A 15691-nucleotide genomic window follows, 5' to 3' on the forward strand; every position below is an offset into this window, starting at 1 on the left:
CCGCATATTTTGGAAACAAAAAATTCTGAAAAAAGTTAAAAATGAAGGAAATGGGGGTGGAGGGTGGTAATTTGGAAATGTTGATTTTTGCCAATTTTTTGCAGATTTGTATTCCCTGTGGCCGAAAAGCAGGGTTTGTGTCGAAAAAAAAAAAAATTTTAGGGTGGTTTTTGGGGTGGGGGACGAGCGGAAGTCTTGTCAAAATTCGGACTGTCTATTTTAAACTATGATTTTAAAAGAATTTAAAAAAAGAGTGGAAATTTTAGGATTGGTGGGGGGCAAGGGGAAGTTTACAAAATTTAAGAAAAAATTTCTTTTTCATAATTGTATGAATTTCTGTGTGTAGAAGACAAATTGGCAATTTCTTGAAAATTCCAAAAAATAAAAAAGTTATGAGGGGCTATATGGAGTGCTTAAACCAGATTTCTACCTTTAATCTTAATTATCAAATCTAGTATGAAGAGCAGTAAAAAAATCAACCTTAACTGGGTTTGAACTCAGACTATTGACAAACCAGGCTAGCGTTCTTGACAATAAGTAGTGAATTATAGAAGTGATATAACCACTCCTTAAATCCAGATATCATGAGTTGTTTTAATTTTTAAAGAAAGATAGCTGTTGGTTAGCTCCAGGACAGCCCTGAACAAGTGAATCTATGATGAAAAGCGTTTCAGCCATGACTATTCTGTCTTTTTTTCTTTTAGACAATATTATCTAGTACATCTTTTTTTAAACTGCAGAATTTGGTTTGTAGATTTGAAGCTTGCTGACCATATAGAAAGAGATGGTTTGGTAAAATAGGGAAGTAAGGATGTTTTGACAGTTAGCTGAGAGATGAGTGGTACATAGTCTATTACTGATGGTCATGACATTCAGCAATCCACATTGCTTAATGTTGTATAGCTCAGACCTTATTAAACAAACCTATATTCCAGCAATGGCAACCATCTCATCATTTTTACTATGTGTACATGTGATTACTCAATGTGTTTTTCCTTTTGCAATACAGTAGGGACTGGATGCAGAGAAATTTGGTTACTATTTCTAACTGGTTGGGACCATGTAAGTAGAGGCTTACTCAATTGTTGTGTAGCCTTAGATTAACTGTAAGCTAGGTGACATATGTCACATGTATAACATTGTGCAACAAAATTGTTATTTTTTTCTTTGTCTTTTGTTAGTAAGCGTTATTTCCTATTTGTTTCTATCTAGAAATTAAAGGAAATGACTACTACTCCCTTCAAACTTTGCTTTTGTGACCTGGACTTCAGTGTTTTGAAACTGACCTATTTTCCATTACATTTAAGACATTCAATGCTGAGTTGCTGAAGCAGAAATATTGTTATAGCAAATATTTAGCTCAATACCACAGATTTGCTTGTCAGTTGTTTGACCTTAACCAGTTGAGCACGTCCCTTAGTGGCTGACAATTTGTGCAGCTCTAATCATGAGCACAAATAGTGGGGGAGCATCATAGCCTTGTGTTGAGAGGGTATTCTTTGGGGTTTGCATAAATGTAAGAAAAGCAAAGTCTGAAGGAAATATTAGCCATTTTTTATATTTTCTAGGGGTAAACAAATAGGAAACAACAGTTGCTACCCAAGGACAAAAATCTGTTACACAGTGTAATTAGTTAAATGACTTTGCAGAAACTGCAAACCTTTTCCAGACATACAAGGTCTGTGTCTAGTTGAGGACCTTTACTGCACACTCCAGCATGTAGTGAAGATTCATATGAGGTACCTCCTTAAATAGATATAACAAGAGCAACAGTATTTGGGGTAGGTCTTTGAATAAATGTAATCAACAACAACATTATCAAATGATATGTAGGTTTATTTGTAGTTGTACTTTATTTATATTTTAGAGCTGTTTAATAACAGAAGACCATGTCATTTTATAAAGAATACAAAGTGTGGAACACAGAACATAATGTTCAAAAGGAAGTGAAAGCAGAAAGTCGGGAAGATTTGCTCATTAAAGGTAAATATGACTTTTTTTTGAAGATAGGATTGTTATTGAAATTTGTTCAAATCCAACGTAACTTCTAATTTATTTAGCTTCAAGTTAGCTCTGGCTGAGCAGACTTGTAATCAAGTTTTCCATTGTTCTGATAATTCTATCAATTTTGTAGTTATTTCTAATAGATTGAACAACCACATGGGGGTTCTCTTATTGATAAGTGACATTGACATCACAAATTACACTCTTATCTTGGTATCTCTAAATCATATTTGAAAGTGATATTGCTGTATTGTCATTATAACTTGTACTAAGACCCTTAAATGAGATACATATTTCTTAAAGGCTTGTTGACTATGTAGAAGGATGAGGTTTGATAAGGTAAGAAAGTAAGGATGTTTGGACAATTTGCTAAGGGATTAGTGGTCCATATTCTGTCACTGACATTCAGTATTTGCAAATCAGAACTGATTTAATGTGTTGGACATTCCTTTAAAGTCTATCTAAAAAAGATCACATACAAATCATACATTTTATGCAAATGTCATTAATCTTTTATTAAAACTCAAAGTTGATGAAAGAAAATTCTAGTCTAACATATTAATTGGACAGCTTAGATCACAGAAATTAACATTTAAAATGGATCTTTATCAGCTCTATACTGTCTGTTCTTGAAGAATATGAAACTTCTTGCACTGGGTTTGATATGTATGGATACCCATAATACTAGCAACAGCAGAAAATATTGCAATTTTAAACAGTTGCTGATCTTATGCAGTGCTGCAACAAATAATTGTGTATGACACATGGTAGGTGCAGGTGATGCTCGTTTCCAGTCTTCCATGGTCAAGTATTACCTTACTTGGAAACATGTAAGAATTAGCAACAGGAAGGGCATCTGTCTATAGAAAATCTGTCTCAATAAATTTTGTCTGATCCATGCAAGCATGGAAAAGTGGACATTAAATGATGAGTGTGATGATGGCATACACATACACACATACATTTAGTTACTAATGCTAACCACTTACCTATAATTTTCTTTCTCTTACTGCTGTCTCAATATTTGTTTTACACAACTAGTTGACTTTATATCATATTGATTTAACCTTCCTCTTATTTTTATTGTCTCACCTCCATCACCAACTTTAGACTTAATCTGTTGGGACCCACTTTAACCCTTTAACATTCAGATTATTCTGTCAAATATAATGTGCTTATTTACATTGTTTTGAATTAATCCCACATTATGTTGCAACTATGAGATTTTCATGATGTGATTGCTTGTTTTTAGAATGACATTGTAGGGTAGGTGTGGAAGGCTGCATCTAGCTGGTTTGAACATAAAACAGGTAAAATATTTAGGCCGGATATGGCCAGTTTGAATGCTAAAGGGTTAACACAACCAGTTGCTTTAGCAGAGTCCACTCTGTTGTAAGTATTCTCCAGTGTGAAGATTACCACCACTTGCACCTCTTACTAGTTTCAGAGACCCTAACAAAGGCCATGGCTACTGCCTTTCTTCCTCTGATTAAGCCATAAAAAGACCAAAAATACCCTTTCCAGAACAATATTCCTTTCTCCTGGTATTTATAACAAAAGCATTAACCATTATTAACTTTAAAAAAAGCTGAGTATTTCCATTAACGCTGACAAACTGCTAAAGAAGTCTCCAAACTGCTCAAGAGTAGACCTTATGGAACATTATGCATTTTTTAATATCTTGATTTTCGTGAAAATCTGGTATAATTTTAATAGTAGCTGCCACTGTTGTTTTTCCATGCTTGCATAACTCTTTTCTATCTCATCACTTGTTGCAGTCCTTTGTCATCTTCATGAGACAAAGCTTCAGCTTTCACCACTTTCTATCTTCCTTCCACATACTTTTCGTTTGGATCACTTAATATTTCTTTACCCACCTATAATCCTCCATACATATCCTTTATCTTTTACTTGTTTCAGTCATTAGACTGTGGCCATGTTGGGGCACCACCTTGAATTTTTAATTGAATGAATCAATCCCAGTAGTTTTTTTTACTTACTTTATACGTTTTTTTTTTACTTTACTTGATACTTATTCTATTGGTCTCTTATGCTGAACCACTCAGTTACAAGAATGTAAACACAACACCACTAGTTGTCAAGCAGTGGTGAGGGACAAACACTGATACAAGCCACACACATATATATATGGGAACCTTCTTTCAGTTTCCGTCTTCCAAATTCACTCACAAGGCTTTAGTTGGCAGCACTTGACCAAGGTGCCACACAGTGGGACTGAACCCAGAACCATGTGGTTGGGGAAGCAAACTTCTTACTATACAGCCACGTTTGCATCTATATCTTTTCTCTTGTGTATTACATCTAAGTCTTCTTATTTATGGTTTTTCTCTTTATCAATTTTTCATTCTTTCTTCTTATTGATAATTCCCCAGTGTCTGTTAAGTTCCTTCTAGCCTATTAATGTATTTTTATAACATTTTCTAAAACATGTATATCCCACCCCATATTACTTTCTTAAGACTTTCTATTTGTAAATTAAAAATGTTGATTAAATTCTATTTCTATCTGGAATCTATGTGGGATGATATGCTAAATTTTTAGTATTGTCTGCTTATCTAAATTTGATTAATTTACCAGTTTACCATTTAAACAAATTAATTAGGTTCAGAGAGCAGGTTTTTCAGACAAGTGAGAATGCTGGGAATAATACACATTCTGAACGCTTGTGGGGCGGGGAAAGAATGGAGAATATAGTTCAAATGTTTGTAACAAAGTAAATCCTACCTAAAGTATCCAAGGACCATGTAGTGGTATTCAAGTTGGCAGTGTGTTGACAACTAACCATGTAATAATATGAAAGTGGAGCACGTTAGTGACCATCCATACAGGGTTATTATAGTGGGCAGTGTGTTAAGTGCTTAAGATATTGAATATCAGTGTGTAAAGGTACATGTTCCTTCAGCTGCGTAGAGGCCCTTTCCATTGATTATTTTGTTTGCTGTTGTCTCATTTAAACTGACCATATCTAGCTCAATTATTGTACCTGTTTTTATGTTCAGACAAGACAGATCTGGCCTCTCACACTTACCCTACAATATCATTCTAAAAGCACACAGTCACATCTAGATAATGAATGGTAAATGCAAAATGATGTGAATAAATAAGCTTTGCAATTGACAGGATGATCTGAATGCTTAAAGGGTAAAGGAAGAAAATATAATACATTATGTTTTGGTGCATATTACCATTTGTTAACAAATAATATTTAACCCAATAGAGGCGGCGATCTGGGCAAAATGCTTAGCAGCATTTCATCTGCCCTTTTATTGTGAGTTCAACTTCCAATGCGGTCCACTTTGCCTTTCATCCATTCAGCGTTGATAAAATAAGTACCAGTTGAACACTGGGTCAACATAATCGACTTATCCCCGCTCCCAAATTACTGGTCTTCTGCCAAAATTTGAAACCATTATTTAACCCAATAATATATAAATTATTAATAATATTACTTATTTCTTTTTAAATTCCAGCAAAAGCTGAATTTGACATTGATTCTACAACAGAAGTAAAATTAGTTTTGGATGAAGATGGAACCGAAGTTGATGATGAAGACTACTTTCACTTTGTTTCTTCGGACACAACACTTCAAATTTTGTTGTCATTTCAGTCATGGTCACCAATCCATTCATGTGAGTATCTAATAGTAACATATCTTATGTTTTCTCTTGAACTTTTTAATTAACAATTGTTATTTCAAATAAATTTAAAGAAAGTATAAAAAAAAAGTTTCTTCCTGAATACACGAGCAAATTTTGCACATATTTTTCTATTTCTGTACAGTGGCTGTGTGGTAAGTAGCTTGCTTACGAACCACATGGTTCCAGGTTCAGTCCCACTGCATGGCACTTTGGGCAAGTGTCTTCTACTATAGCCTCAGGCTGACCAAAGCCTTGTGAGTGGATTTGGTAGACAGAAACTGAAAGAAGCCCGTTGTATATATGTATGTGTTTGTCCCCCCAACATCGCTTGACAACCGATGGTGGTGTGTTTAAGTCCCTGTAACTTAGCGGTTCGGCAAAAAGACCGATAGAATAAGTACTAGGCTTACAAAGAATAAGTCCTGGGGTCGATTTGCTCGACTAAAGGCGGTGTTCCAGCATGGCCACAGTCAAATGACTAAAACAAGTAAAAGAGTAATGTCAGATCAATAATTCTGTAAAGTCGTAGTAGCTATATTATTGGCAAGTCCTTTACAAGAAGAGTCAAGTATAAAACTTCCACATTGCTTTCAAGGCTATTGTAAATCCTACAGGTTGGAGATTTGTTTTGGTATTGATGCCAATGTTGCAAAATGCTACAGGTAAAACGGTGTCTTAGAGATTTCATAGTTGGCATTAGGAAGGGCATCCAGTTGAAGAAACCAAGCCAAAACAGACAATAGAGCCTGGTGTGGCATGGAAAATGAACATTAAATGTTGATAATGAAGATGATGATGATAATTGCTTTTAAAAAGTTGTTCTGGATTTATTTTTTTTGCATGGTGACATTAATGGAGTAAATGGCTTGTCTCAACACCATAGCAATTTCTCTGTTGGTGTTAGGAGAACACTGTCATCAAGCAGGTAGAGAATATTGAAGCAACCAATGTCTTCACATATACAGATGATCTTTTCCATATGCAACAACATTGTTTTTAATCTTGTCAGTTTATATCTATCCATGTTTTGTGGGTTTCAATAACTAGAAAAGAACCTTCATCACTGAGCTCTCAAGTCAATCAGAATCATGCTAAACATTAGAAATTATACTGTATTTTACATTTAATCTTTCGGGTTTGCATAAGTTTATAAACTCAAGTTTTTCACATGTTGTTATAACAAGTATTTTATACTTAAATTTGAGATGAGCTGCTGTTAACATGAGAATTTTTTTAACTGTTAATCTTATCTTTAGAGATGAACATTAAAAAACATATTTACATGCACATTTCTCTTTCTACATGTGTGTAGCCATGCAACTCTTCTACAAGAACCTGCTCATCCCCTTCTTTCGTGTTTTACCTTTTGCCCCATCATAAAGCTGACTCACCTCCCACTCCCTCAGGGCTTGTAGTCTTGTGAGTTTTATAATTACCTTAATAGTGCTTTTGGCAGGAAAAAAAAAGCACCCAGTACACTCTGTAAAGTGGTTGGCGTTAGCAAGGGTATTCAGCTGTAGAAACCATGCCAAAGCAGACACTGGAGCACAATGCAGTGCTTGGAGCCATTGGTTCCTGTCAAACCACCCAACCTATGCCAGCATGGAATGTAGATATTACATGATTATGATGACTATTTTTCAGTTGATTTTACTCCAGATTGACATCAGAAAGTGTAGATAATATCAGGCATTTTTACTTGATATTCTTTTCAATGCCTGTTGTCATGATGACGATAAACAGATGAATTAAGTTGGATTGGATGGAACTTGCAGAAGAGGGAGACCCAAGAAAACAGGGGACAAAGTAGTGAAGGCTTATCTCAAGATGCTGAATCTCATGGAGTGGATGACTGGTGATTTGCTATGCTTAAGAAGACCCCTCCATCACAACAGAAATAATATCCTAAAACTACTTAGGTTATGCTTCTGCTTGTAGGACCCTGTCCAGCCCCACCTCTCTCTGCCCTGTTAAGCATTTTCCCACATTTCATCCCCTAATACCTCTCATTTCTCTATCTATAGTATAATACTCAGTTGCTGTAATCACTTTCATTTCTCATTATCATCCCTGTCCACACTGTTTTCATCAGTCATCTCCTTTTCTGCCTTCACATACAGCTCATCCCTCTCACATCTAACATCACACCCTCACTTACCATAATGCCCTTGAGCCACTTGCATATCTCTCACCATCACTTGCTTACAAGCACCTCTGTTCCCATCTTTTCCCCATCATGATCCACTGTATCTTGAAATGCTCCAGTACTTCTGACTTCTTTCCAAATTACTCAGCATTTTTTGTTGTCTAAGGAGAGTCATTATCCCAATATAATTAACACACACACTGGTTCAATTCCACTCCTTCTCTTTATTATTAGTCAATTGGTTAAATATCCAACTAATTTGTTTTGTTTTTGAGAAACAAAAGCAAAACAAATTAGTTGGATATTTTACCAATTGACTAATAAAGAAAAGGAATGGAATTGAACCAGTGTGTGGGTTAATTATACTGGCATAATGACTCTCCCTAGCCCACAAAATTTGTTTCAACACTCAAATTCACATAAAGAATCTTGCAAACCAAATACAAAAACAAAGTAAACTACTCAGCCTTGTATCTCTATTACAAATCATCTAGGCTTGCTCTTTCATCACACTCTTGTCTGTCAAGACCTGGCATACAACCATTATATGAGAAACAATTGCTAAGAATCATAGTTTATTTAGTTCAAATGTTTGACTTCAGTTGTCTGTATGTATAAGTGTATGCTTGCTATTTTTGCAAATGGTAGCTGTCAACCTTCAACCATAGTTCACCATAAAGCACCTGGATCAGGACATTATTATAATGATTTCATAGCAAAAGTAAAAAATATATTTTAACTTTAAGCACTGTAACTTGTGTGTAAGAGTTCAGCTTTACAAATTGAAGACAAATTTGAGAGTACATTGTTTAAAATATACTCCATTTCCAATGTACAAAATGACAAAGATGAGTTAAGTACACTTCTCACTGCAGATTTCACTCTCAGTTTCCTATGATGTAATATGGAAAAATAAATAAGAAGTTATAATACTGCTGTAAAGTTCTAGAAAATCAGTTTAGTTGGTACTAATATATATCATTACATTGTCTCTTTTAATCTTACCAACTTCATCATCTTCATAGGTATTGGCAGGAGTGGGAAAACCATCATCAAAAGGAAGTTGGTCTTCTTCTAAAAAGTCATTAAACTCTTCTTCAGTGCTAAGACAGAAATTATGTAAGACACAGCAAGCCATTATAACATTTGGAATGAGTGCAGTGCGGGTCATTCCAACAAATTGTAGTCGACACCATCGACCTCTGAGCAGATTAAAAGCTTGTTGTGTAACCAGTCGAGTTTCAGTTAATCTTTTATTGTACTCTTGCTGATCTGGAACGAGGCAAGTTTCATCTAAGAAAGGGGTCAACAACCATTTTTTCAGTGGATATGCTGCAGCCCCAAGCAAGTGTATGTCTTCTTTAATAAAGAAATTTGTTGGATTATTTTCTATTTCATGGAATATATCTGATTCACACAAAACAACAGAATCATGGACAGAACCAGGCCAGCCAGTGTAACAATCAGTAAACTTCATGTTGTGATCACAGATTGTCTGCAATACCATTGTATGAGTCTTTTTACGGTTGATGTATACTTCAGGGTGATCTTTTGGGCTGAGAATTGATATGTGTGTAGTAGCCATGATACCAAGAACATTTGGAAATGCACTGATGTTGTAGAAACCTTGGACAATGTCTTCAACCTCAGTATGGTTTGGCCATTTGATAACAACTGTTTTCAGTTTGTTTAATCCTTTGATTATGCTGTCAAGAATAACTGATGCAGAAGATTCACAGACTTGAAATTGTTTTGCAATGTTACGTACTGATTCACCTTTGGCACCAAGAAACCGCAAACACATCAGCACCTGAATGGTAAAATGTTTATAGCAAATAATAATCCAAAATTAAAGTAGGAATATGTAGACTAAACATCAATATACAAAATGTGAAAGCTTGAGAAATCTGTAGTTTTTTTTTTTTTTTAAGCACAGGTCAGATAGATTTTAATATTTCGGCTATTCTTTAAGACATTATATGAGGAAACAGCCTACCTTTATCTCCTTGAATAATTAGTTTTATCTTACAGTTCTTCTTCAACACTGACATTAATATTAGGCAAAACAGGTTTTGTAAATTAAAGTATTATCCTTAGGATGTGTATTTGTGAAAATGAAGGTTCACAGTTTGGAAACCATTAGCATTGTGCCCTCAGAAAAGGAAATCAACAATTGCTAGCTCAGAAATTCTAAGTACAGCTCAGTGTATGTGTGTTCTGAGTGTTTTATTAATTAACAGTGTTAAGTTTAAACCTTTCAGTTCTAAGAGCAAAGGAGGGGTGGGGTGGATGTCATCAGTAGAATAACAGGGAGATAGTCTGTAGTATAAAGTGATACGGAGACAAGTCAAAAACTGTTTACATGTCTTTTTATAATGATATTGATAAAAATGTTACAAAAAAACAAAGAATTAATTTTGCAACTACAAATTTATGACTTCCATTGGATTATGAAAACACCTATTATCTCTGTTAACCCTCTAGCATTTAAAGCAGCTATAATATTCTCTAGTTGAAACTGGCCAGATCCAGCTTCTTGCATCTATCCTACAATGTCATTATAAAAGTAAACAATCACATCATAAATCTCAAGGTTGTGAGATAATGCATGATGAATGCAAAGCAATATGAATAAATAAGCAGTACATTTGACAGAGTAGTCTGAATGCTAAAGGGTTTATCCTCAAAATAACTGTCATCATCATCATTGTTTAACGTCCGCTTGCCATGCAAGCATGGGTTGGACGGTTTGACTGAGGACTGGTGAGCCAGAGGCTGCACCAGGCTCATGCATTTAATTTCAAAGAAAACAAAATGGGATAATAATAATACAAAAACGATAGAAATTATTCCTTCCAATAGCTGAATGTGTCAACTGCCTTTGATATGCTAATAAACCAATATCTCAGTGCTGATTTTCCATTAGAACTGTGCAGTTAATATGAAGAATGTTGTCCTCATCTATATATTCAATCATTATTATTAAGCAAATGTAAACCAAATTACAAAAGAATTTAGGGATAGCATTTGTTCTCTTGTACCAGTTCTGTAAATAACACTGTGGCATTTTATTTTGAGGCAAGGCAAGCTAGGTAAGTCACTGATTAGTCCTTGGACAATTTCAATATGCTATCTCCTCTGTCTTTTCTCCTGACACTATAATATCTCCTGGTCCTCAGAGCTAGCTGGATCCATACTACCTCACACAGGCATCCCACAGCCACTAATCTCTGCTCCTTTTATGGCCCTTTTTGTGTACCAGCTTCAGACCCCATACTAATCACGTAATCCCAGTCCTTCTTTCTCCAAGTGCTATCCTCTGGAATGATGTTCAGAGAAGTCTAACTCTTGAATCTTTTTTCATGCATCATTATTCACCTGTTAGCTACTCTACTATTTAAAATAGTCAGTGGCGAACACCAATTAGCAATAGTTTCTTGTGAATCTTTGATCATTTGTTTTTGAAAGAGAGAGCAAGCGAGAAGGGATTTCCCTCAAAGCACTCAGTTTAAAGGAATCTGAAGGCCTGTCTTGTACTGCTTTTCTCGTGTTGGATCAACAAAGCTACTTTGTCAAAAATAATTTACATTTAAAAAATGGCTACATAGACTGTACCACGGGCTAATTTCTTCCTTTCAATAATCCCAACTGAAAACAAACAAGGGAAGCATTAACATTATACTTTCTACAAGTTACATAGAAAGAACAAAACCAAGATAGATAGGCTTGTTTGGCAACCTAATAGAAATAACCCGTAATAATAAATATTTTCTTTAAACGTTTTAAAGATAGGAGATGTATTAAGATAATTTTTTGGACGATGAATCTCAAAATATTTAATTAACTTATGAGTTTGCTGCCTTTAGGTTTTGTTGATGAAAAAAAATTAAAGGAATATCTAATTTTTAATATTAAAAATATTTGTTACATTGGGATGACGAGTTTTGTGGTGTTGTCTTCGTATACATTCAACAGACGACGAATGACTTTTATGTTGTTCTGTGTTAAGTCAGCCAGGATTTGAGGGAGACTTAGCTGCTATTTCCAGCACTTAGAGACTGTCGTTGTAGAGTTGAACGTCAGTTTATTCTACATTTTACTGAATGAACCAGCAGAGAAAAATAACTGGTTATAAGTAGTTGTCAAGATACCAAAATTACAACTAACACCATGAAATTATGTTTGAAGTCTATTTCCTTACGTGATATTTACCATTTTAATTTTCCATGCTAAAATAGGAAAGTACTTAAGATAGTAACTTCGTATATATTCAAATTAACGACGTTGGTTCGGTAAATTTTTACGCCGTTAGTTCTACGTAGTCACTTGATTTGCTAGAAATAGCAATCAAATTTTCTCTAAATCACACACATTGCTGTCTTCAAAAAAAGGAAGCACATGTTAACGTCCTAGATATACTATATCAGAATAAAAGACAAAGTGGTAATAGCTGGAACGTCCTTCATCATTGATCTGCTCGATAACAGTTAACCTGGGGCTAAACCAACTTCGTAAACCCAGTGCAGACGTTCAAACAATAAATAAAAAAACATATGCAGACAGTGATAAAAGAGATAAACATCCCCAGACATTGGTAGTAAATACATTGTTTATTTAATGTTATTATTGTATGTTTACCTTCCTGTCCAACGGAACTGGTTTCCTGCCTCGGGTTTGATTCTCTCTCAAGATATGCGGCGATAGGTTTGAACATAGTGTTTCGAATGTTTCCGGATCCATTCGAAAATATTGACGGAATTGGTTGTCCCTAAAATTAAATAACACATCTCTTTCATTTGAACCTCGTACTTGAGCTTTGTTTTGTTTGTTAGATGTTGCGGCTGATTCACCTTTTCTCGCTAACGTCGCCAGCAAGCAGGTCGCCATATTATTATCCTTGTTGCCAGACAAGCTATTTTTCCTGAGAGGAAAACAATCATCCATTAGAAACAGATCGCATGCTGCATACAATGTAGCCAGAAAGGCCGTATCTTCCTGAGAAACTTCCATAGCTGTTAGAATTTATTCACCTTGTGATTAGTTGTCGTTCACAACATACATGAATGGAATTCAATGCCAAACGCGCGTAGAATGCTCATTCATAAAATATTACTCAGAACGAGGCTCCCCCTCCCTTTACTCAACAAATTTTTCATAATTTAATATTTTTTTTTTTTAAATCTTGCTATAATTCTAATTTTAACTCATATATTAAATTTTTTAATCCCAAAATAAATATATCGTCATCGCTGCTATTGCTGCCGCCGTTGCTGTCTTCACTGTTATCATCATTATCATGATCATGATCATCATCATCGTCGTCTTCTTTTTATGTCGACTGTCTATATTGACATGGGCCAGGCGTGTAATCTCAGTTCTGAATTCGTTCTTATTTGAAGTTACTGTTCCCTACTCCCCGAATGAACGTATGTCGTCAGTGTTCCATTTTTGACCTAATTTCTACGACTGGATGCCCTTCCTAATGCTAGTCACTTTACAGAATGTATTGTGTACATTTGACATGTTTCATTCCTAATATGTTTTATCATCTTTCTGTCATTAGACTGCAGCCATGCTGGGGCACTGCCTTGAGGAATTTTAGTCAAATGAATCGACCCCAGTACATTTTTCTAATCCTGGTACTCACTCTATTGGTCTCTTTTGCTGAACTCCTAAGTTACAGTGGTGCAAACACAACACCAGTTGTCAAGTGCTGTTTGGGGACAAACACAGAGACAAAAACACACATAAGTATATGTATGACAGGCTTCTTTCAGTTTCTGTCTACCAAATTCACTCACAAGGTTTTGATTGGCTTGAGGCTATAGTAGAAGATACTTGCAAAGGTGTCATGCAGTAGGACTGAACCTGGAACCATGTGATTGGGAAGCAAACTTCTTACTACATAGCGATTCCTAGTAAGAATGGTTATAAATGCTATCGACATTTTAGTATATAATTTTCCACTATGTATCTTTCCACACCATGTATAACAAAGATGTACTTCCATCATCAGATATAATAACAGAATCAACATTCACACTGCATTGAAAAGAAATTCCATCAGCATTTCCATTCATGTCATCTTATGTTTAGGCCAAACTCTTTAGCAAAACATGTAAAGCTGTTCAAAACTGTTGATATGCCTTCCAGTTTTTTTTACAGGAAGATAGAGTCATCTGCATTTATTATAATTGCCACTTTTGTTGTGAAAATAGTCCTTTAGTTTGGTTTCACTGTCATGGACTTTGATTGCTTCAGCATGACCTTACTTGTAATTCTCAGCAGATGTCATGCTGGAGCACTGCCTTTGGTACGAGTATGTATGTATATATATATACATATGCATATATATACAGGGTTTGGACAAAATGATGGAAACACCTAGCATCATAGCATCATGATTTTGAAATTTCTATAAAACCGTCAAAAGCTTGTTTATTTTTATGTTTTTTGATTTATTATTAGTGTTGCTTAATATGTTTTGCTAAGATTGCTGTTTCTGTTCAGATATCATCAGAAAAAGGTAATTGATATTCATTAAAATGACAGATCTATTGGATTTTCAAAGAGGTCAAATTGTTGGTGCTCGTATGGCAGGTACCAGCACAATGAAAACAGCCGAAATGTTTGATGCATCAAGAAGTACTGTCTCGAAAGTGATGACAGCTTTTGAGAAAGAACTCCGGAAGGAAACAAAAACTTTCTGATAGGGACCTTGTGATTCTTACGCGGATTGGTAGAAAGGATCACAAAAGTACAGCTCCCAAAATTACTGCAGAGCTTAATGACCACCTCGAGAACCCAGTTTCCACAAAAACTGTTCACCGAGAGCTGCACAAAGCTGGAGGGCTGCAATCAGAAAACCACTGTTTTCACAAACAAATGTTGCAAAGCATTTAGAGTGGAGTAAAAACCTACAGAATTGGTCCCTAGAGCAGTGGAAGAATGTTATTTTCTCGGATGAGTCAGCCTTTACCTTATTTCTGACCACCGGCCGAGTATACGTGTGGAGACAGTCAAAAGAAGCATTTGACCCAGACTGCCTTCTTTCAACTGTTAAACATGGAGGAGGATCTGTGATGATCTGGGAGTGGGGGTTATATCTTGGAAATCCGGCAGCCCAATGGTTTCCCTTCATGGCAGAATTAATAGTCAAGACTATTTAAGCATCTTATCTGATCAAATTCATTCTATGGTTGCGGAACTTTCTGGAGGGAAACACAATCTTTCAGGATGATAATGCACCAATTCACACAGCCTAAGTTGTTACTGAATGGCATGAGGAACATTCTAGTGAAGTTGAACATCTTATCTGGCCACCACAGTACCCAGATCTCAATATTATTAAACATTTATGGTGCAATTTAGAAAAACAAGTAAGGAGTTGATATCTTCCATCATCATCACTACAAGTACTGGAGACTGTTTTAGCTGAAGAATGGACAAAAATTCCTTTGGATACAATTCAAACTTTGTACGAGTTCATACCTCATAGAATTTAAGCTGTAATTACTGCCAAAGGCAGTCCTACTCCATATTAAAATAAATTTGTATATATATATGTATATACACAAACCCCTTCAGGTAGATGGCCCTGCTCAATATGTAGAAAAGGAGTAGGTAGTAACTCTATAAGATGTACCCGGTGCAAGCTATGGACACATAAGAGGTGCAGCAACACCAAAGGCAGGTTAACTAGGAAGTTAGTTTTTGTTTGTGGCAGATGTTCAGGTGCAATAAAGACTGTAAACAAACAGGAAACAACTTCTATCTCATTCCAGGGTGAAAAACTAGAGGTAGTCGATAGCTTCCGCTATCTGGGCGACCAAGTTAGTAGTGGGGGTGGGTGCGCAGAAAGTGTAGCTGCTAGAATAAGAAT

General features: G+C 35.5%; 2 protein-coding genes across 6 annotated transcripts in view; one reads left to right on the top strand and one right to left on the bottom strand.

Annotated features, from left to right (window-relative positions):
- The window catches only part of LOC106873686 (DNA fragmentation factor subunit alpha), a 21833-nt gene that overhangs the window by 2294 nt on the left and 3848 nt on the right, over nt 1-15691 (top strand). For 4 of the 5 annotated variants that reach the window (XM_014921160.2, XM_052968874.1, XM_052968877.1 and 1 more), the window contains exons 2-3: nt 1868-1983; nt 5496-5654. In XM_014921160.2, coding sequence (XP_014776646.1) covers nt 1890-1983; nt 5496-5654 — 253 coding nt within the window. In that variant the 5' untranslated portion in view covers nt 1868-1889. Of the gene's footprint in view, nt 1-1034; nt 1063-1867; nt 1984-5495; nt 5655-15691 lie in introns of those variants that run through there. The other variant, XM_052968876.1, reaches the window with a different exon arrangement.
- LOC106873678 (uncharacterized) lies at nt 8372-12938 on the bottom strand. Its single transcript, XM_014921146.2, has 2 exons — nt 12448-12938; nt 8372-9619 (listed from the first exon to the last, which is right to left on the bottom strand). The coding sequence occupies exons 1-2, from the start codon at nt 12817-12819 to the stop codon at nt 8768-8770; spliced, it is 1224 nt and encodes a 407-aa protein (XP_014776632.1). The 5' UTR covers nt 12820-12938; the 3' UTR covers nt 8372-8767.

Source organism: Octopus bimaculoides, chromosome 6, assembly GCF_001194135.2.
Source record: "Octopus bimaculoides isolate UCB-OBI-ISO-001 chromosome 6, ASM119413v2, whole genome shotgun sequence".
Lineage (NCBI taxonomy): Eukaryota > Metazoa > Mollusca > Cephalopoda > Octopoda > Octopodidae > Octopus > Octopus bimaculoides.